Here is a 22,538-nt window from a genome sequence, read left to right on the forward strand (position 1 = left end):
TAAAGCTTCCATGTATGCCTTCCCATGGGGATTGGAATGAGAAGCTGTCATCTGGCACTAAATAACTATATTTTACACATAGTATATAATTCATTTCCATAGATTTTTTAGCCCATCTTTTCAGAGGCACAGAATTCTGAGTAGACATGATCACGGATATCCCGTGGCACAATTCCTTGGGTTGTGTGGAAGCACTGCCATTAGTACGGCTACTCCATGTTCTTGATGTCACAGGCCTTGTCCTAGGAGCCTCAGGGTGTGGGTTGCTGGGCAGCTGGCTTTCCTTGTCATGACCGACCATTCTCTCTTTGTCCCCCACCCCCGCCTGATATCTCTCTCACAAAGGGTCGTCTTTCCCACTTGACCTTTACACTCTACTTTGAACAGTTCAGCCTACTCTCAAAGGTCCATATTGCACCAGAAACTTCATTATGTTCCATCTCCTGAAAGCCCACTCCTCCTGATCTATGATAGAAAAGGTGGTTAGTGTGCCAGGTGTGGCAACAGCTGATGAACTTGCCCTGCCCTCCCTTTTTGCTTCTCACCAATCACCTTTTGTGTTCTATCCATGATAAGATTTCGTCTCACTGACAGGTCCAGATGCTGTCTCACTCATCAGGAGATCAAGCCACAACAAGCACAAATCCTCAGCATTTCCCTCGCTCATCGTGGGTTCCACCCAGTCAACCTACACCCCACCCTCAGGTCAGGTTTCCAGCATTCATTTTACTCACCATCTTCCTTGTCCATTTCTTCCTCAGGCTCCCCACAGGCCCAATGCCATTACCAGCAATGATGTCTCTTGAACAACCCACTTCTGGAGCCTCACGGTTGGATGCCAACCCTAAGACACTAACCTCTCTAATCAAAACAGAGAACTCTCCTCACATACGTGCTTCCCTCTCCACTCACCAGAGAAGCCAGTCAAGTCCATGGCTTTGAGATTGGTGGCCTTGATGATGGTGACGGTGAGACGCCCAGCGGTGGGCAGGTAACAGAGGGAGAAATTCAGCTCCCCTAGATCTGCTTTTTCCTATGAGAGATTTAAAAAAAAACTTAGTCAGGGTGCTTGAAGGTTTACAATGAAAAGGTACTTGGCAGAGAAGAAAGCTCCAGAAACGGGGCAGTTGTGCTGGCTGCACTGCTCAACACAGTGGGTCAAATCCAGCCAGGCTTTTAACTCACTATTGCCTTACTTCCCATCTCAGTACAGCCCCCATCCCACATTATCATTTCGGGGTGCTCTAGTGACTAAAGTGTGCTTTCTTTTTAAAGATCTCAGACTGTGGTCGAGAATTCTCACCTTCCTTCCTGCTTGGCTGCTTTTCCCATGTGAAGGCTAGAGACTCCTGGATGGGCTAGGCTAGATAGCAGGCAAGAGAACATGGGGTCGGAGCTAGGAGCACACATCCTATGCCCGTGCCCAGAGCCCTATCTGCAGGTGAAGCCCCAGGTAGACAAGGAAAAGGGCAGAGCTTGAGCGGTGGCTGTACCCCAGATAGCTGGTGGGAGGAGGAGCAAGTAAGGCACACCTATTCCTCCCCCACCATGAGAGGATCCAGCCATCTTTTTTGCTCAATCTCACCCAATTCCACTCCTTACCACAGGCCACGTGGCTTTTGTCCATGCAGGTCCCATGATCAGCAGTAAAGATTTTTGGGTGGTCAAAGGCTTCTCTCCTTTTCACCAGCAGAAAAGTTGACAGGATCCAGCCCATGAGCTCATACTAAACACATGAATTCTCCCTAAGTGGGAAACGGATATTCCCCCTCAGTGGGTGAATCTTAAGAGTTTTGTCACAGGGAGACCACATCTTTCCAAGACTGATGCGGAGCAACGCAGGACTCACCCCTCACACCCCGAGAAAACACACTGCCTCTTCGTCAATTCAAATGCATACCCATCACCCAATATTTGCATAATGTCCTTCCTGGCCGTTTTGTCCAGCTCCCTCCTCTGCTACCCAAGCGGATTAATGTGTTCCCATTACACAGAGAACAAGATTTTAAACATATATAATTATCCAACAACCAAACCCAACTGCAGATCAGGAACTGATGCAAGAATTTTTTTTTAAAAACCCTACATAAGGAAAATATATATATCTCCTAATTTAGATTTCATTTCAATATAAATAAATACCTGATTTAATCAGCATATTAATACATTATTATTAACCAGTCATTTGTGTTTATTCAGAATATTACTTCTTCCATAAAAGTGGATTTATTCTGGTGCTATCAACTAGCCCCAATTGTTTGATTTTCTCTGACATGAAAAAATACACAGGATTTTAAAAAGATCACGGAACTCTGTCCACGTGCAAAAGGTGAAACTACTGTATACATGCATGGCTCTAAACATGATTTAGGATCAGAGCCTCTTGGAAAGGAGAGGCAATCCTTCAACTCCTACTTGGCTATGCTGCTCAAAACCAGACTCCCTATTCTGTCAGCTTTTTAAAGGAGTAAATATGGATTTTTAAAGGACACAATTGCTCTCCTAGAGAATGATACTGAAAGCAAAGGGATGAGGATTTCGATTACTGAGAGCCAAGCTACAAGCGACAAATGACACTTGCCTGGCAAGTGAACAGACTCACGTGTATTCCTCCCTGTTCACTTGCCCTCCACTTGATCAAGTGGAGCGCAAGTGAATCGCAAGTGAACAGGGAGGAATACACGTGAGTCTGTTCACTTGCCAGGCAAGTGTCATTCGTCTCTTGTAGCTTGGCTTTGAAAGTAAGCAAAGCTGAATGGTTGAATCAGGGCTGCACGGGCACGCAATCTACTTTTTATAAATGGACAGGGTTCTGAGGTCTGTCAAATTTTTTAAAACGCGAACGCATGCATCGGTCACTTACAAGTGATGATACGCACACCACCCTAATTGTCTTCCACCCGAAAAACCAAGTCTGAAATTACATATGCACTGTACAGCGCATAAGGTTGAGAGGGGATTGTAAATCAGCCTTCTTGCTTGGCCACTGATGGATTCCAATTCCCCCAAGCAAAGCTTTCACAAGGGCCTGTTTTTCACAGAAACCAGATACTTGCACATTTGAAGTTGTTTTTCACACAAGGACCCCCAACTGCAGAGGAGGGGTTGAAAAGTGCTTTCAGCAGCACATGGATTCTACCTGAGAAGATAAAACCTGCCGTGTTTCTCTTCCTCCTACAGACAGTACCAGGCAAAACAAATCCTTGCTCTCGCATTTTTAACTCTGAGAAACACCAGGGACCTGCCATGTTTCAGAACACTGTAATTCTTCAAAGGATTCTCACCAAATCTCACAAGGCATGAATACAATATGCAAGAATACTTTTAACTATCCTTTAAATCAAACATATGAAGCTGCAGCATAGTGAATCAGACCACTGGTTTAGCTAGTTTAGTACTGTCTTCTCTGCAGAGCAATGGCTCTGTGCAATCTCAAGCAGACAAAGATATTTCCTAAAGCTAGCCACCAAAAACTGTAATTGGAGATGCTGGGGACTGAACCCACGACAGTGCAAAGCAGATGTGCTGTCACAGAACCCCATGTGTTGGTGAGTTGACAGCTCAAAGTATGGGGGAAATGCATTTTAGCTGATTTTCCACACTGCCCAATCAAAATAACCACAACCCTCGCCAGCAGCAACCCTGAATCAATGGGCTTAGACTGGAGTAACTCTCCTTAGGATTGCACTGTAAATTTATGTCCTACGGAAAGAAAATCTTTTCTTTCCAAAACACGTCTTCAGCTTATATTTCACTGAATAAACCAGTCTCTTTGCTCTCTCATATCATATTATTGATGGGCACTCACATGGTTGAATGCTCCCCCAGTACAGGAAAAATCCCTGCAAGTAGAAATCCAAAATATCAGGGAGAAGGCCTGATATTAGGCTAAAGCTCTTTTCTGCGATTGCTTGCATGCAGAGGTTTTTCTCCACTTTGGCACCCAAACTGGAGTGCCTTTTTAAAAAAGCATCCATACAGCAGTGCTTGCCTGTCATCCGCTCTCTGTCCTCACTACACTTTCCCAAACTTGGTTTGCCATGACCCTGTTGAGAAGAGAGCATTCCAAGCACATAATGGTGTGGACTGGATGGGAAAGGACACATTTGCAAAGGTTCCGTTCTAAACTGGTGCCGTTTTCCTTCCCTCAGCTCCACACAGTGATGCACCATTTTCTTTGCTGCATCACTAAAGGGCTTTTTGAGGGCTTTAAAAAAATGGTAATTGCCGCAGCACTATAAAGTTATAGTGGTTTAGCAATTACCAAATCAAAAAGAAAAAAAAATCCTCAAAAAGCACTCCAGTGGCATGGTGCAGGGAAAATGGCAGCTGATGGAGAACAATATGCAGAACATTCCCATGTGGATGTTCCGTTGCCAATGCGTATGCCTCTGCCTTTGCAGTGATGATGAATACAAATCAGAGAATCCTCACCGTGTAGAGGCGGCCTCTGACTTCTATTAATCTACGTGAAAAGATTTTTTTAGAGGAGCTTTTTTTTTTTAAAAAAATGGAGGAATTATGTGTGCCTGCACCTGCAGTTTGAAGGAGTTCAACCTAGATGCTAATTTAACCCACCTCAGGGAGAACGAAGCCTTAGAAAAGAGGCTGTAGAACAGAATTCTTTGGACAGAATATGTGGTGTATACAGTGGCTATTTTATAATAATAGTAACATTTGATTTATATACCGCCCTTCAGGACAACTTAATGCCCACTCAGAGCGGTTTACAAAGTATGTCATTATTATCCCCACAACAAAACACCCTGTGAGGTGGGTGGGGCTGAGAGAGCTCCAGAGAGCCGTGACTAGCCCACTGTATACACCACGTGATTGAGTGGAGTGCAAGTGGAGTGCAAGTGAACAGGGAGGAACACACGTGAGTGTGTTCACTTGCCATTTCAAGTGTAACTCATCACTTCTAGCTTGGCCCTCAGGTTCAAATGCTCACTCTGCCATGGAGGTTTGCTGGGTAACCTAAGGCCAGTCACTCTCTCTCAGCCTAACCTACCTCATAGGGTTATTTGGGTGAGAATAAAATGGAGAAGGGGAGAACAATGTTGTAAACTGCTTTGGGCCCCTCTGGCAAGGAAAGCAGGGGTGGAAATATCTAAACAGATAAACAGACAAACACACCAAAGGGATGGGGGTGAGGGCAAGTCAGGAATTTTAGCTGCTGGCCAGGGGGGGGGGAAAGAGGGTGCCAAGCCTCCCCATGTTACCAGGCGGCGAGTTGTTTCCTGCGTGAATATTTTATGCCCTTTTACCAGCTCAGTGCCATTTGCAGCCTCATCAATATTAATAAAGCTTCCCCCCTCCTTTCCCTCCCCTCTTCCCTCCCCCCTTTCCCCAAGCTCTTTGGTCTGCTTTGCCAACTCACTCGTTATGGGACAGGCAAAGACTTAGCTGGACGTCAGCCGGGCTAAATCCCACTGGAGCCCAAGGCCGAGAAATTGAGCAAGAGTGGGGTTGAAGAGCATGACGGCACATGGACTCAACGAAAGCAGGAAGGGAGAGTTGGAAGAGAAGAAAGGGAGGAAGGGTTTGCGCTACAAGTGGGTACCCTAAGAGGCAGAGATGTAGGCTGAGATTTGTACTGACATCCCCAGTGGAGGGTAGCATAACCTATTCATTTACGTAGTTCATTTATACCCCCCTTTTCTCCCCAATGGGAGTCCCAAATTGGCTTACGTTATTCTCCTCCCTTTGCAATACACACATACTTGTTTAATTTACTGAATTCATTTTGATCCTCTCCCAAGGAGCCTCAAGGCAGCATACACCATTTCCCTCATTCATTTTATCCCCACAACAATCCTGTGAGATAGGAAAGGCAAAGACAGAGAGAGAGAGTGGCCCAAAGTCATTCAGTGAAGTTGATGGTCAATGCTTCCATGACAGATCGGGGGATTCGAACCTCAATCTGCCAAATCCTAGTCCAAAACTCTAACCGCTAAACCATGCTGACATTTAGCATACACCCTAATATCAAGCTGCCTGCAGGGGTAAGAACAACTGCAAAGAAGTTTATTAACGACGTCCCTATCCGTGGCTCTATTTCCTGTCATAGATGTCTCCTCTTACCCATTTTGTTTGCATGCTTTATCTATACAAAGGCTGTAAAACAGTAGCAGTAAAACTGACCAGATTTCCCTCCTGCAGAGGTGAGACTGGGAAGGTTGTGAAATTTTACCTCTACAGTAAAGGTATATTCCTGACTTGCTGCAGAAGTAGAAGGAAAGCATCTTAGTTTTTCATGTCCAGCGACTCTTCTTGATCCCCAATGCTAGGCAAAATCCTTGCCAGCCATGCTTCAGGCCCTGAGTTCAAGATCTGCTAAGGTCTTTAAAGTACAGGTATAAAATGAGCACCCATACATTTTTTTCCCAATCAGAGCTAAAAGTCGTATGGGGCAGGATGAGTCATTTTCAGGTAGGGAAATGGTGCAAAGGGAAGAATTAACTGCCCTTCCCCAGGATCAGTGGTGTAATTTTCCTTGGGTGAAAAAGACAGGCATGATCTCCTTTGCGTACCAAAAAGGCTGTGCTGGGGATTATAGGACCTCTAGGGACAAAATCATGTGGAGGAGGATCTGTAGTAAGGGAATAGAGTGAGACTGAGTGAAAAAAGCTAGCTGGATCCAACCCCATGGTTCCAATTCATACACCTCCCAGTGGCTACTCTTTATGTGTTGTCATAGAACCCCAAAGGGTTGGCATGCTAAAAGAGGAAAGCTTTACTTGTTAAATTTCTGCCTGTCACACAATTGTTCAAGGCCAGATCTTCTTCACAAGATACGAGAGAAAAACGTATTCCAGTGGCTGCTGTAATAGTTTCTGGATCTCATTTTTTCAGTATGTACCCCTTTTTTAAAATCACCTAGTATCATAACATTATCCCAGAAGGTGTTGCTGCCCAACAAGGAGTGACTTTGGGGCATTCCAGTCAGCTGGTCTCCACAGCAGGTCTGCAATCTGGACAGGCCATCTAACCCTCTGGCCTCGGCACCTTACTGGCATCAGCAAAAGGAGAGACTGTGGGCAGGAATACAGCCGAAGAGTAGGGCTTGCTAGAATTCAAGCTCCTTCTGGCATTTTCCTTCCCTCACCCATTCATAAATCACACACTTGACTTGAAGGAAGAAACAAAAAAAACCAACCAGCCCTAAAGCAGTATCAGATTTCGTAGCCGCAATAACGATCCCTGGCACTTCCAGAGCACATTTGTAGTGTTTACAGTTTTTACATATCTAAACGGTCTCAGTACTCCTTAACAACAGCCCTGCAAAGTGAGACTGTATTCCTTCTATGAGAAATGGCAGAGAGGGCCTCTCACCCAATGCAAGTGGCTGGCAGCAGATTAAAGACGAACAAAAGAAAGAGCTACTGCACACCACTGGTAGTTGACCTGTGGAATTCATTGCTACAAGAAAGAGGATTTAAAAGAGAGTTGAATATAAGTCTCTGGCTAGCCATGAACTGAACAAGGTCTTCATGTTCAGAAGTTTTCCGATGGTTTGTCTGACTGATAGGTGCCAGGAAGCATCTGACTGACAGATGTGTTGCCAGTACAACCTGCTTGTGGCCTTCTCTGTCTGGCCACAGGGAATACTCTGACGGGCAGACAGCACAATTCTTTCCATCACCAATTACCTGATCCATTCAACTTGACATGCCAGGGACTGAACCTGGGCCTTTCTCCATGCAAAATATCAACTTTACCCACCGATTCTCCCCCAGTTTCTCTGTTTGGACTGGGGTTGCCAGCAGAACTGGGAGGAAATGTCCTGCTCCTTTAAGGTGTGGAAAGGGGCAGTTAAAGCTTTTCATGCCATGGAGGTAATTAACTTCACATCCTATTAAAGAGACAGGGCATATTTTTCCTCCAGGCTGTCAGCAACCCTAGTCTGGACAGAAGACTCAGTCAGGCTGTCAACAAGCTTTTAATCTCTACAATGCTGCACATGGAGAAGGTGCTGTTTGATGCTCTCCGGACCACGTGCATTGATCAACTGCATTTCAGCTACATGCTGCACCACTGTGGCAAGGTAGGACTTCTATGACATCTTGGAAGTATTGGGGCAACATCATTCTCATCTTTCTCAGAGGAGACAAGGATATAGACTGATGGTTGTTGTGGGTTTTCCGGGCTGTATTGCCGTGGTCTTGGCACTGTAGTTCCTGACGTTTCGCCAGCAGCTGTGGCTGGCATCTTCAGAGGTGTAGCACCAAAAGACAGAGATCTCTCAGTGTCACAGTGATATAGATCTAGGATATAGACTCTTCTAGATATAGATAAGGATATAGACTCTTCTAAAGAGCAAGTCACATTGCTTTTCCTTTCCTGCTTGTTCATGAAAACCCTCTCTGCTCCTAATCCCAGGTCCCTCTGATCACCAGAGGGAGAAAAACTGTGATCCAAGCCTTGTGCATGCTCTGCTCTAAATGAATAAAGTAGCAAATGCCTGTGTGAAGGTAACCCACGTTCTGCGACACATCAAAATATTTAAATGAAGGAAACTGGCAGAAACGTTCCATATTTAGCAGTTAATCCTTCGTTTCTATTTTTATCCTACTTTGGCAAGTCATGGAGCTGTGTAGGGCACTAAAATGCAGCCTTGTGAAAATCGTATTTACCAATGCAGACATTTTCCCTACCATTCTTTCAAAGAGACACCATGAGGGCTAGGAACTTGGGGCATAATCTAATCAAAGTTAATCATTTATTTAGATATTTACACCCCTCGTTTCTCCCCAATAGGGACCCAAAACAGCTTACAGTATGATCCTCCATTTGATCCAGTGACTGGATCTTGGTCACCCATTGAACTTCCCTGGCAGAGTAGGGATTTGAACCTGGGTCTTCCAGACCCTAATATCACACTCGAACCACTTTGCCACTTTGGGCCTCTGTTTTTTGTCTGTTGGATTTAGCACATGGGAGTTCTGTGAATGCTGAACTTTGCCATAAAGAGGAGCTTAAAACTTCAACTGGACTGTGAACCTTTCCTTTTAAAATATTAAATAAAAACATACACATATAGTTGCGTATCTGAACAATCTATTCCTTGGCAGGAACTATGTGTGTTAGTAACTGGTATGCTCAGACATACACATTCATGGGACCAGCCCTGCCCCTTCAAATTGAGTTTCAAAAGGAGAGGCTAGAAAACCAGTTCAAACGCTTCTCAAAATAAAGCAGTTTTGCACACCACATCCTCAAAAACTGGGTACCCTGCATATTTTGGATCCCTCTGGCCAGACAGATCCATGATAGTAAGATGTTGTGTTAGTTATTCATTCTCTCTGAGTCTGCAGAAGTTGCTTTGTCTGGTCACCCAGGGGAGACTCTTACTTGCCAATGGTGACCAAGCAAAACATGGTTTACAAGCTGAGCTGAACTCTGATATATACAACCTCGTAGCTTCTAGGCCTGCCCAACTCAAATACCCTCTTAAGATCCAACATATCCCATTATTTGTTTGTTAAGATACTTACCCCCTGCTTTCCTCCCGACCCAAAGCAGCTTACAATGTTGTATTCCTTTCCTCCATTTTATCCCCACAACAGCCACCCTGTGAGGTAGGTTAGGCTGAGAGACAGAGTGACTAACCCAAGGTCATCCAGTGAACTTCCATGGCAGAGTGGGGATTCAGACCTGGATCTCCCAGATCCTGAGATTGATACTCTAACCACTATACTACACTGTCTCCTGAAATTTAGCCTTATTAGAACCACCAGCAGGCTTGAGCTGGCTTTATTTGGGTTGTGGATCAGCCTCTCCGCTGCTAACAGAACTTCTAGAGCAATCAATTACAGTCTCATTCCCTACATTCCTCCTCTTAAGTTCTACCGCTCAAAAACGGAAAAATCAGCTGATTTCCTGGAGCTTAGCAATAAGATCGTGATCAATGACAATTGCATTCCATCTAAGGCTTTGACAGCGCAGGGGGGAAGAGACAGCAACTACAGGTTTGCATCAAGCAGGGTGGGGGATTCATCTGAACAGCTGGTGCAACCAGGGGAAGAAATGCAAGGCTGAGAAGAAGGGGTGATCTTGCAAGGTACAGGGAAAGGGAGGGGAAGTGGCTGCCTCACACCTGACTGCCCTAATTAGCCACCCATTTCATGAATAACAAAACCAGCTAAAAATATTCATGGGAGGGGGAAGCAAGTCTATTTGCGCCAACCACGTCTCTTTGAGCTCCCAAAGGGAAAACAGCGGTTGGCGTGGGGGGAAGGGTGCAGGGAGAAGCCGACAGGTATGCAGGTGGGCGGATAAGCAAAAGGAAAAGGAGCTCTCTGCAGCTCCCTGAAATTCTCTGCACCTTCTATGTGCCCTCTCTGATGTCAGAAGCAGTTCCTCTCCCATGCACTCACATCTTGCACAATACCTTCGCCCACCAGCTCTTCTTCGCAAACAGTCCTCATACCCTACCTCACTATCATGCTTTTACAAGCACACTGTTCATTACTGCTCCCATAGCACTGTGGAGTGTGCAACATCTTTGGGGGTGTATTGTTGCTCAGGCGTAGAGCGCATGCCTTGCCTGCGCAAGGTCCTGGGGTTCAGTCTCTGCCGTCTTCAGTTAAAGGATCTCGAGAAGCAGATGCTGCAAGATGAACTTCCTCTTCCTGAGACCCTGGATGTCAGCTGCTAGACAGACCAACCATCCAACTTGGGCCAAGGCAGCTTTTAAGCCATCTCTTTAAGCCAGTGATCCCCCATGTGATACCAATGGGTGCCAGGGTGCCTGCCATGATCTTTCTTGGTGACCTGCTTGCTTTTGAAGACTCAGGGATAAATTCAAAGAGTCTTGAAGGTAGGGGGGGGGGACAAGGCACATCCCTCTCCAAAGGCTGAGGGATTGCTCATCCCAGGCAGGCATTTCTACAGCCGTGCGCTTTCAGCTGGACCACAGATGCAGATTTTCTGATGCCTCCAGGCTGGCCACTCAGAGAGCAAACCCTCCCCTTTCTCTTGGAACCAAAGCCAAATAGCAACTCTTCCCCAACACAAAGAGATAATCCTGTCTTTCCTCCACCTCCTTGGTGCTGGAGGTGCTCAGGCGGCATTGCCACTGAGACTGCAAGGAGCACCCGCTGAGAAGCAGTTGGCTCTATCAGAGGAAAACACTTAGCTTGGAGCCTCCCAATATTTACTGACTGGTTGCAGGGCACTCATTTTGAGGTGGAGCTTGTAGTAAATTCCAGAAATGCCCACAGGCTCAACCACCCGAAGATCCCCTGATCCGAGCCCTTATTTATTTACAACAGCCACTTTCTGAGGCAAGCCTCCGTTTCAGTCTAATTCTACAGACTGGGTAAACTGAGGTCAAAGGAGAGACAGGGCTTGCCTTCAGTTGCCTCATTGATCAAGCGACCTCTGCAGTCTTGCTCTAATGCTACAACTTCCAAGAAAAATAGAAAGACTCTCAAACCACAAGACTCAGAGCTGAACTAGACAAGCTGAATTACACGAGGCTATGCGAATGTCTAGAATCATGTCTGCTCCTACCTGCCCATATCCATTTTACCCTAAGTGAACACGTGTCCTCTAGCACTAGTCCGTGCACATGCTAGGTAGCTAGTGTTGTCATGGTTGCGAGTGTCCACGGTCATAATCGGCGAGTTGCCATTGCAGAGCGCCGGTGTGAGGCGGCTTCCACTTCCCTCTCTCCTCTTTTTGCCTTTAGATCTGGCTTACACAAACTGTTTTGCTTTTAATCTGGCATGTTTTAAACTCTCCTGTTTTCTAGTTGCCGCTGCCACCTCCCTACTCTTCCTTCCAACACCCTCCTTCCCCCCTTCTCTCCATGCAGCGTCTTCGCTTGGGATAAGGAGGAGGTGGGAAGAAAGTTCGTGGCAACACAATTAAGCATCTGAGCAAAAGTTCAGAAACATGCCTGATATAAGAACCTGAAAAGGACGAGATGGGGGTACTCATTCTTCAGTTTGGCTTGGCAATACCAAGCAAACTGGGTAACATTTGGCCATTGGTGTAGTGGTTAAGAGCAGTAGGACTCTAATCTGGAGAACCAGGTTTGATTCCCTACTCCTCCAGTTGAAGCCAGCTGAGTGACCTTGGGTTAGTCACAAGTTTCCTGGAGCTCTCTCAGCCCCACCCACCTCACAGGGTGTTTGTTGTGGGGATAATAATAACATACTTTGTAAACTGCCCTGAGTGGGTGTTAAGTTGCCCTGAAGGGGGAAAACAAAAGGGGGGAAACAAACTTGTATCGGATGTATGGATAGCTAAATTTATTCTATATGTATATGTACATGAAGTATAGATTGTATGTGGAGGCAATATTAATGCATACATCAGTACAATAAAAAAAGGGGGGGGAGTTGCCCTGAAGGGTGGTAGATAAATCAAATATTATTATTATTGTTTCCAATGGGAAATGCGATTCGGAGTTTTCCAGGGGTCTGTGGGTGGTATTTTAGGACCAAATTTGCTGGAGACCTACTCCTAGTTGTTCTCTAAAGACCTCCGAAGTTTCATGAAGATTGGACTTCGGGCGACCATTTTATGGGCCCCCAAAGAAGGTGCCCCCAGCTACCTCCAATCTCCATTGTTCCCTATAGGAAAGCTAGGGGAGCTATCTAGGGGACTGGGGTGGCATTTTTCAAGCAAAATCCACAGAATTTGCAGAGGACCTACTCCTAACTGTCCTCTAAAGACCCTCCCCCAAGTTTCAGGGAGACTGGACCCTGGGAAAGGCACAATCTATGGGTTTCCCCATTTGCTGTCAGTTTTTCTCCACAATAGGAAAAAAATGGGTGGCTGAGGGGACCTTCTTTGAGGAGCCATAAAATGGCTCCCAAAGGTCCAATTTCCCTGAAACTTGGGGGGTCTTTAGAGGACAGTTAGCAGTAGGGCCTCTGAAAATTTTGTAGCTTTATTTTGCAAAATGTCACCCCCATCCTCCTGGAGAGCCCCCATAGTTTTCCCCATAGGGAATAATGGAGATCGGAGGTGGCTGGGGACAAACAGGCATGAAAAAGTTGATTCTTGCTGACAGCAAGAAACGTGCCATGGCTCCAAAAGTGGGGTTTGCCTTTGCATAGATGTCCCCCCCCCCGCTTCCTGGTAGACTGAACTGCAAGATCTCAGAAGAGATGTGGTACCTCCTTTTTTCGCACCCTCCCCCCCAGGAAGCCCGGTGGTTTTTCCCTGATATGTCCAATTGAGTAAACAAGTCTCCCTCTCAGAAAAGAGGAAGGTTTGAGCATGTGTGAAGAGAGAGATTGAATGCAGTGTGGCTGGGGTGTGAGAGTGAACTAGAAACACGTATGAGTGTGTTCACATGTCGTATGTGTGTAATTTGTCTCGTGTAGTGTGGCTCTGTTTCACATGATGGAGCCTGCCTTCTCCTCTATAAATCCAGTCCAAGTTCTAAAATCTCCTGCAGAGGTCCTTCTTCAGGTACCTCCAATCTCAGAGACTAGGCAGGTGGCTAGTGGAGACAGGGCCATTGTAGTAGTAGCATTTTGTCTACGAAATGTCTTTTCTGGACAGTTTCAGCAACTTAAGCAAGACAATGACATGCCTCTCTATTCCAGTCTCTCTGACAGAGACTGTCACCTGCAAGATCTACAATAGACGTTGGAATTATAATACTCACCTGATGTAATAAGGAAATGGATCGACTAAGCCAGAATGATATCAAGATAGGCTCAAACAAAACAACAACAGAACACCACTGGTGGTCACATACAGCTCTCAGCTGAAACTGGTTCAACACATCATTACTTGGAGCCTATGCTGGACAATGATACTCCTGTCACAAGCATTGGAAAGTAAACCTTTTCTTGCCCACAGACCTTAAACAACTTCTCACTCACAATAAGGTACTTCCTAACACAGACACGGACTCTGAGACCAGGGCCTGCAATAGACCAAGATGCCAACTCTGTCCCCGTATTCACCCTGACAACACAATCATAGGACCTAACAATACCAGTTATACCATCTCAGGTTCATTCACTTGTTCATCTTCCAATGTTCTATATACTATCAAGAGTCAGCAAAGTCCTTCCACTCTCTACATTGGACAAACAGGCCACTGCCTACGGGAAAGAATAAATTGACATGAATCTGATATTTAAAATCATAATACTCAAAAACCAGTGGGAGGACATTTTAATCTTTCCAGGACATTCCATTGTGGACCTAAAAGTAGCTGCCTGCAAACAAAGAAGCTTCAATGGCAGATTACAACACAAGATTGTCAAACCAGAGTTCATTTACAAGTTCAGAACAATGGAACCCACGGGGCTGAATAGAGATGCAGGTTTCTTATCTCACTATGGATGCTAATTTCTGCCCTAATCAAGCTATGTTTACATCCCGACTCCCTTCTTCGCTTCAACCCCCACCCCCAATCTCCTGACAGGGATATAAAGGCTGAGGGATGCCTACTCCCTGTAACTGAAGAAGGGAGCTTTGACCCTCGAAAACTTATACCATTCAAATCTTATTTGTTTCTAGGTTCCACTGGTCTCAAATCCTGCTGTTTCCTGGACTGTATGACCAGTGAGACAGCCAATATGGTGGCAGTTAAGAGTTCAAATCCCCACACTGCCACGAAGCTCCCTGGGTAAACTACCTCAGCGGGTTTTTGTGAGGATAAAATGGAACAGGGAGTACCATGTATGTTGCCCTGAACTTTTTGGAGGAAGGGTGAAATAAAAATGTACCAGACAGTCAGATAGAACTTGACCATACTAGGATCGGTGGATGAATGTTCTGGCTTGCAGCAATTCATGCTCATTATTAGATGTGCTTCAGCAAATAAAAAAAGAAACAGAACATGAGATCTTCAGGAGGCTTTTGTTCCCCTTGCACAAACGCAGCATGTAACTGGGCCTCGTTATCATCGTGGACAATTCAGTAAGTTGGACTGACTGCTCGGGTACACTGTGACTTTTAAAGCTTTATTGGGATGAGTCAATGTGCTGGACTGAGTTAAAATCATTGGGTTGTTCCGTTCTAACGTTAAATCATTTGTTATAACAGTGCCCTGCAGAATGTCTGCAAGGAAAAAAAGTTGACATGAAAGAGGGGCTTGCAGGGGTAAGAGATGTGTTTTTGACCCCACCCCCTCTAGGTCTGCCACTTGGAGACCGTTTTTTAAGGTTCAGTTTTAACAATCAGCCTCCTCCTTTGCAGGAATAGGGACCTTATCATGCAGATCTTGCTACTTCCTAAAGGGTAAGTGATGCTGAGACAGAGAGGAAAGGAAAGGCTTCCTCCATCACATCACCTTTCCCTGAATGGACACACATGAAGATCCTTGGTCTGTCAAGATCAGTATTGTCTGCTCTGGCTGGCAGTCAGTCGGAGGTCTTTCAGATCACCTCCTCTCCTACCTGATCCTTTTAACTACAGGTGCCAGGGATTAAATGTGGGTCCTTTGGCATGCAAATCAGAGGCTCTACCACTGAGCCATGGGCCCTCCCCACAGATGAAGAGTACCATTGTCTGAACAGCACCAGGGAGGGAAGCGCAGCCACCTTGGCAGAACTGGTGCCACGGAGAGCACAGCTGCACCGTGAATACGAATGTCCCCCTTCCCGTATATTGGCAGCAAGCAGGCTTTTTTCATAAAGCGTTTGAAAATGTTTGCAAACAGTGCTTTCCTATTTGGACTCGGCCCCTAGTTGTAGAATCACAGGGGGAGTTGTGGTTATCAGGCAGAAGTGCTTCATGGGCCAGTTTACTGTCAACAACACAAGAGAAAACCGGTGAAAAGAAGTAGTTCAAGTGAATACAAATGTATATGTATTTTAAATGCTTAAAGTGCTTTAAAATACACATACATCTGTATTTACTTGAACTACTTCTTTTCACCAGTTTTCTCTTGTGTTGTTGACAGTTTTGTAACCGGTGTGCCCATTTGGTTGCTTAATCGACAGACTGGGCTGACTCCACAGGATTTAAACATCAAGTTTAAAGAGCTGGGCTGAGAAATGTGGAAGGGTTTAATTGCTTGGCTGATCAATGGGGTTGGATGGACTCGTCTGTGGGCTTCTGATGCAATCGCTTTGGAGAGAGATTTTCACCCTCCCAACATAACCCCCACTCACCGAACTGGCTTCCATGATGTCCCGCCAAAGGGGCGTGTCATTGTCACGCTCAGCGAGTTCCAGCAGGTTGTCCAGCACCACTTGGCCAATGAGGTCGTGACGGGAGAAGCGGTCAAAATCGTAGACACTGAAGTGAAGCTTCCGCGAGGGCAGTTCAGCAAACGGGACGTTGAAGTTAAAAGTCTCATTGAAGATGGGGTTCAGTGTCTTGCGGTGCACCTTAGTCTGGAATTTCTTCTTGCGGTCAGGCAGCAGGTACATTTTCACATAGGGGTCTGAGAAACCATTGGCGTCTTTGGCGGGCAGATCAACGCCCCGGAGGATCCTCACCACCAGCTGCTCTGTGCCGTAAGCGTAACGCAGGGCAAAGCTCAGCCGCCCACAGCTCGCAGCCTCCCCTTTCTTGGAGTCTGATTCCCCTGAGCGCTGTTTGTATAACTCCGGTTTGATCTGCCCGATGCTGGTCACTTGCTCCACCTTCTCCTCCCCTCCGTGGACACCAGTGTCCGGGCTGCTCAACTGCTGGGTCATGGGGCGTGGCAGTGTATTGTACCTGTAGAGAGGACAGAAATCAATCCAGTCTCTTGCACGGTCATCTCCAACTATCTAGTGTGGCTTTGCCACACAGGTAAGGAATCCTGAATCCAGATCGAAGCCAGGCATTATGTATTTGCTTTTAATCCTGTCCTTCCTCTAATGAGCTCCAGGCAGCATATGTGGGGCTCCCTTTTTATCCTCGCCACAAGTAAGTAGGGCAGGCTTGGCTGAGAGTTTCTCAGGGGCCAGAGCTTTACGCTAAGGCTCTAACCACATGATATACTTTTCTCAGGTATGTCCCTGATTTGAGTTGATAAGGATGCTATGGCAATTCCATGCTTCCCAGGCATATGGGGGCCCCATTCATATTAGGGCCATGGTGCATGAGGATGAATGAGCTCAGACTTTCTCACCCTCACACCATTTGCTGATCTAAAATGTCCTGTTGTGGGCTCCACATGTCCTGACTGTGTATACGCAGGTTTCCCCAATGTGGCAAACAGCACTCCCCTGGCATCTTTTCAGGCCAGGAAAATAGCAAGTTGATGAGAGGTGTAAAGACCCTTTCCCTGTATGCTGCAGTCTCGATCCAAAGGATGCCCTTGTGTTCCTGGGAACTGAGTACCCACAAGGACTCACAAAACATATCTGATTGAAAGTTCTTGCGCTGGACACAGCCATGGCCAGGGAAATTTGCAATACATAATTAGGCCTGCAGTGGAGGTTTAAACCCAGGTCTCCCTGGTCTAAGTCCAACACTAGAACCACCTTGAATCATGAGCCACAAGATTTCCTTTCCAGCTCTTAAGGCCATGGATAAAAGACTGTGTGGGCAATTTCTGTAAAGGCTCACAAACCAAAGGAAAATGGGACCTTCAAGAGCCAGTGGTTTGTACCTTGCAAAATTTCTAGCAGCCAGAGAACTCCTGTCGCTCCACCACACCCTTCACTCCTGCCATTCCTCTCTCTCTTTGCCAAAGTCCAATAGTTCTTTTTGGGGGGGGGGGGGTGTTAGGGGTTAACTAGAAGTATATCAGGTAAAACAAGCAATAATATGTTCTAGAGACAAAATTTGGGTTTTCTTGGTGAAGACCTTTCTGCAAGACAGATTTTGAGTATACTTCATTGTGCATACTTCTAAAAAGTTCATCTTTATTCCATTTTAATTATTCAAATTCCACTTGTGATTATTCTTCTATAATTCATAAGCCATGTTCATTGCCTTTTTAGTGAAAGTCAAGGTAGAAATCTGCCAAATAAAGCTAGCATGACATTTCAAAACACAGCACTTGTGATATGCGAAGAGAACTGACATAGCGTTGGAACAGGATCTGAGAGACTCAGGTTAAATCCCCCCCTCTGCCATGGAAGTTTGCTGGGTGATCTTGGGCCAGGCACACACTCTCAGCCTAACCTACCTCACAGGGTTGTTGAGAAAATAAAATGGAGGACAGGAGAACAATGTAAGCAGCTTTGGGTTTCTACAGGGGAGAAAGGTGGGGTACAAGTATAATAAATAAATTGCCATCTTAATTTTTTTTCTTGGCTGCTTGTCAATCCAGAGGTCACATCTGCTCTTAAATAAGCTCTAAAGCAACAGGGAAGGGTGCCGCAACTGGATTTCCTGCACTGAACCTTTGCTAGTACTTCTGCCTGTCTATGTGAAAGTAGAACATGACTTCTACCCCACAACAGGCAGGGAAAGATGGGGATGGAAAAGGGAGGAGATGCACCAGCTGCACTCTGACTCACTGCATTCAGGCAAGCATGATCTCTTGGTTGGCAGCTGGCAACCGTGTTTATTTTCATTGCTCACACAATGGTCCCGTGAGTTGTCTCTGTTCTTTCCACTGTTCGAGATAGGTTGCTGAGGGCTAGAGACTTGCCCAGCCAGTCCACAGCAGAGGTCGGACTTGAACTCAGGCCCTGTAGCTTTAAGTCCTTCATTATCCAACCAATCACAGAGTCATTCCTCCACTCCTCATCCCCATATCTTACTTTTTGTACATTTTCAGTAAGTAAAAAAAGTTTGGTAATGCAACAGTCCAACTTTACAGATCACCCATTCTTCCACCATTCCATGTATATGGAACGGTGGAATATATATATCCTCCTCCTGTGTTTCACATACAATTGACCATTCATACTGAGACACACACACAAACCCCGATCTTCCACCACCATCTCACTCACCTGGGTGTGGGTGCCAAGCTTGCAACTTGCTGGTGGGAATGGGCATTGGGGATGTTGCCCTCCTTGGTGCTAGTCTGGCCTTCCACAGGGAGGTCAGGGGAAGTCTGGCTGACCTTGAGGTTGGCCTCCGGGTAGGAGTCCATATCGAGGTAGGACCTTTCGGGCATCTCCGGTCCCAGCTCCACTCGTTCAGCCAGGAGGTCCCCAAAAGGCGAGTGGTGGAGGTGAGCGTGGAGGGGATGCTCCTTGCGCTGGGTTTGTGAAGAGGAGCCTTTATCCCGCCAGGGGATCCAGCAAAGCTTCCACGAGACAAAGAGGGAGACACCCAGCAGGACGATCCCACAGAAGGTCACAATCACCGACAGGAGACTGACCAAGATTTCTAGATGGGACAAGCAGACAGGCAGGAACCCATGACTCTGGTATCCAGCCTTCACTGTTGAGACATGCCAGTTTCCCTGCCATTCCCTGCCAATCCTGCTGAACCCTGCAGACAAGAGGTCATGTCTGGCATAAACCTGGTACCCTGTAAATCCCCCATTTCAGAATTACGACCTGCACTACCTTGAACGCAAGAACTGATATATTTTCAGCTGTAGATTCAAAGCATTTACTAGAGACTAGAGTCATAGACATTTAGGGTTTTCCCCCCTGCCAACAGTGAAGTCTAGAAACTGTCTCCTATCATAGACATTCAGACCGGCAGCATCTTGTAGGCTAAGACCTTTTCCACAATATATGAGGCAACTGGAGCTTTTGTACCATCCATGCACTTTTTGCCTGCACCCTAGTATGGACTTGGGATACCACATGATTTCTGTTTTCTTTGCTTTTGGAGACTCACATTAACACACATGTTGCCTTCTCCTGAGTCAGATCCTTGGTCTACCAAGGTTGAGAGACACTGACTGGCAGCAGCTTCCCAGGTTCTCAGGGGGCCGTCTTTCTCATCACCTACTGCCTGATCCTTTAAACTGGGATGCTGGGGATTGAACTTGGGACCTTCCCCATGTAAAGCCGATGCTCTGTCACTAACCCATGGCCCAAACCCAACACATAAAGCTGCCTCATTCTGAGTCAAGCCAATGGTCCATCAAGGTCAGTACTGTCCGCTCTGAAAGGCAGCAGCTCTCTAGCATCTTCGGAATTTCACGCCACCTAGTCCCTGATTCTTACTGATGCGGGGTGTTGAATCTGGGACCTTCTGCATACAAAGCAAATGCTCAACCACAGAACCACAACTTCCACAACTTCTGGAAGCAGGATGTTATTAATCTTCCACCTCCTTCTAGAGTCTGGGCCCTATCCTACCGTTCACTACCCCCAGGCTCCTCACCTGAGTTGATGGGACCCACATGGCCTGTCAGTTCCTGACACTTCTCTCGTTCCTGGGCAGCACATGTGTTGGAGCACAGCACCTGAAGAAGCTCCATTGCCTTGCGATGCCTCTCTTCGTCGTAGTCTCCCGACATGGTGCCTAAAGGAAAGGCAGATTAAAACAAGATCAGAGAGGCCAAGGTTATGCCTGCATTGCAGTTTAATCGTCTGCTCTCTGGTGTGCTGTGAAGTTCTTACTATCTTTGATGGCTTGTGTTGTGGCAGCTAGTTGGACTAGAAGAGCATCCTCATCTACACAGGAAATCTGTTATAGGAGGGCAACTAGGAAATGACTGGTTTCTTCAGTCGTCAGCACTTGCCTTTAGGAGAAACACAGATGCCCCCACTCTCCTAACAGCAATAAGGGGTGGGGGGAAATAGAGCCCTACTGGCCGCAGAAGGTGAGGGAGGAGAATAAGGTAGGAGGTTCCTGAAAGAAACAGGCCAAGACTCAGTCCCTTGGCACACTGAGGTACTGTCACTCTCTCTGGGTGAGAAACTAGCAAGCACAGAACAGAAAGGGATGAAGCACTGTAGGCCCAGCAGATGTTCAAGGGAATTAGGGAAGGCCCAGCCCCATCACCAGGAAGGAAAGGGAAGCAAGGACCACAGAGGCTGTTATCAGCACACCCTCTAGGTTAGGAGCTGGCAACTTTACTCTCTTCCAGAGCAACACAGCCCCTCAACTCCGCTCTCACCTGCTCAACAATTGGTTCAGGGTATGGCTGTCAGGTTGCTTTTGTATTGCTGAATCCAGGATGCCAACCAGTTCAGGTCAGTGCCAGGCAGGAGGACAGCGGGAAGCCAATGCTGAATCCCTGATGACCTGAGTCCACACGAGAGCAGCAGCCAGCTGGGAGCAGGGCACGCAATCTGCCATCCGGGGCACAGCTGGGTCCATGTGTTGCAAAGTGAGGATAGCAGGGTGAGGGCAGTAGCACCCTCTGCTGGATGCTCAAGGGAACAATCTGCAGGCAGGGCCGTCTAAGCAGGCGTCAATGGTTCTGGCTGAATTTGTGAGACCATGAAGGGGTGTCAGAGCCATGGCTGACCCTGGGGGGCTTCTTCATGGCGACAGGGAGTGGTTTCCCAAATCCTCAAGGAAGCTGCTTGCCAGAGAATCTGCCTCCTGCCACCTTCCAGAGTTACATAGATAGCTGCAATGGAGGAAAAAGCCAGTTAGATACGGGCCCGTACTTGATTTCCATCTTTATCCGAGGGCACAGAGTGAACCCTGCACATACACTGGTTATCCTTGATCTTAAAAACACTAAAGAGCCTAGGGATGGGGCACCCAAAGACTGCTTTCTCCCTCTGAGAGCCTGTCCGTTTAGCAAAGTCATTGGTGGAGTCCCTCAGATGCCACCTCAGTAGACCAAAGGTGGATCAAAAGCAGATCAAAGTAAATGGTTAATAGGGATGGGAGCTCTCCCTAGAAGAGATTTCTTGCATTTTGATTATGAACATATATATGAGACACAATGTGGTGTAGCAGTGAAATTGTCGGACTACAATCTAGGATCCACTATCCATGGAAGTTTCCTGGGTGACCTTGTCTCAATCGCTCTCTTTCAGCCTAATCTACCTCACGGGCTTGTTGCTGTTGGGATGATACAATGGAGAGGGGAGAACAATGTTGTAAACTACTTTGGGTCCTTGCTGGGGTATAAATATATAAGTAACAGCATAATATGAACTTACGAAGCTGCTTTCGTTGGTCTAAAAGATGCTACTGGACCTGAATATTGCTCTTCTACTACAGACCAACATGGCTACCCACCTGAAACTGCTTGAGGTAAGAGATCAGCAGTCTATTTCCAACTCGCAGCAGTTCTCCAAGGTCCCAGGAAAAAAAAAAGATCCTCTTCCCAAGGCATGGATTGGACCTGGGACCTCCTCCATACAAAACATGCATGACCACCTTTCTCACATGTTAAAACTATTTTATTTCCAAGGGATTCTTATGACAGGTAACTTGTGAGTCCTTCTACGACAGATTACTTGGACCTTTTATTTAAAAATAGATATTTGAATTGCATTTCTTATTGTGAGGCCCCGCCCCGCCGGACGCGCCTTCCCCGCGTCCTGCCGTCCCGGGGGTGACCACCAGGGGGAGGTTGAAGGTGCTCCCTCTGCCTCAGACTGGATAGGGGCAGTGGTTCAAGCACCAAGGTCTGCCTCCTATCTGGCGTTCTGGAATACACTCGCTCTCTCTCTGTGTCCAACCTTCCAACCAGCCGTCTCCTCCTCGGCGTCACTGGGAGCTCCCTTCTTATAGTCCCTCCTGGCTCTGCCCCCTGGCTTTCCACCAACCCTCTCCCCTGGCTCATCTGTCCT

General features: G+C 46.7%; 1 protein-coding gene across 1 annotated transcript in view; it reads right to left on the reverse strand.

Annotated features, from left to right (window-relative positions):
* SYT3 (synaptotagmin 3) overlaps positions 1–20,984 on the reverse strand; it is a 28,671-nt gene extending 7,687 nt beyond the window's left edge. The window contains exons 1-5 of the mRNA XM_054994765.1: positions 20,900–20,984; positions 20,161–20,301; positions 18,825–19,206; positions 16,095–16,647; positions 913–1,033 (exon numbers count right to left, since the gene is read on the reverse strand). Of these exons, the coding sequence (XP_054850740.1) occupies positions 913–1,033; positions 16,095–16,647; positions 18,825–19,206; positions 20,161–20,296 (1,192 nt within the window). The 5' untranslated portion in view covers positions 20,297–20,301; positions 20,900–20,984. The remainder of the gene's footprint in view (positions 1–912; positions 1,034–16,094; positions 16,648–18,824; positions 19,207–20,160; positions 20,302–20,899) is intronic.
* Positions 20,985–22,538: the final 1,554 nt, after the last annotated feature.

The sequence above is a fragment of the Eublepharis macularius genome, chromosome 12 (genome assembly GCF_028583425.1).
Source record: "Eublepharis macularius isolate TG4126 chromosome 12, MPM_Emac_v1.0, whole genome shotgun sequence".
NCBI classification, from domain to species: Eukaryota; Metazoa; Chordata; class Lepidosauria; order Squamata; family Eublepharidae; genus Eublepharis; species Eublepharis macularius.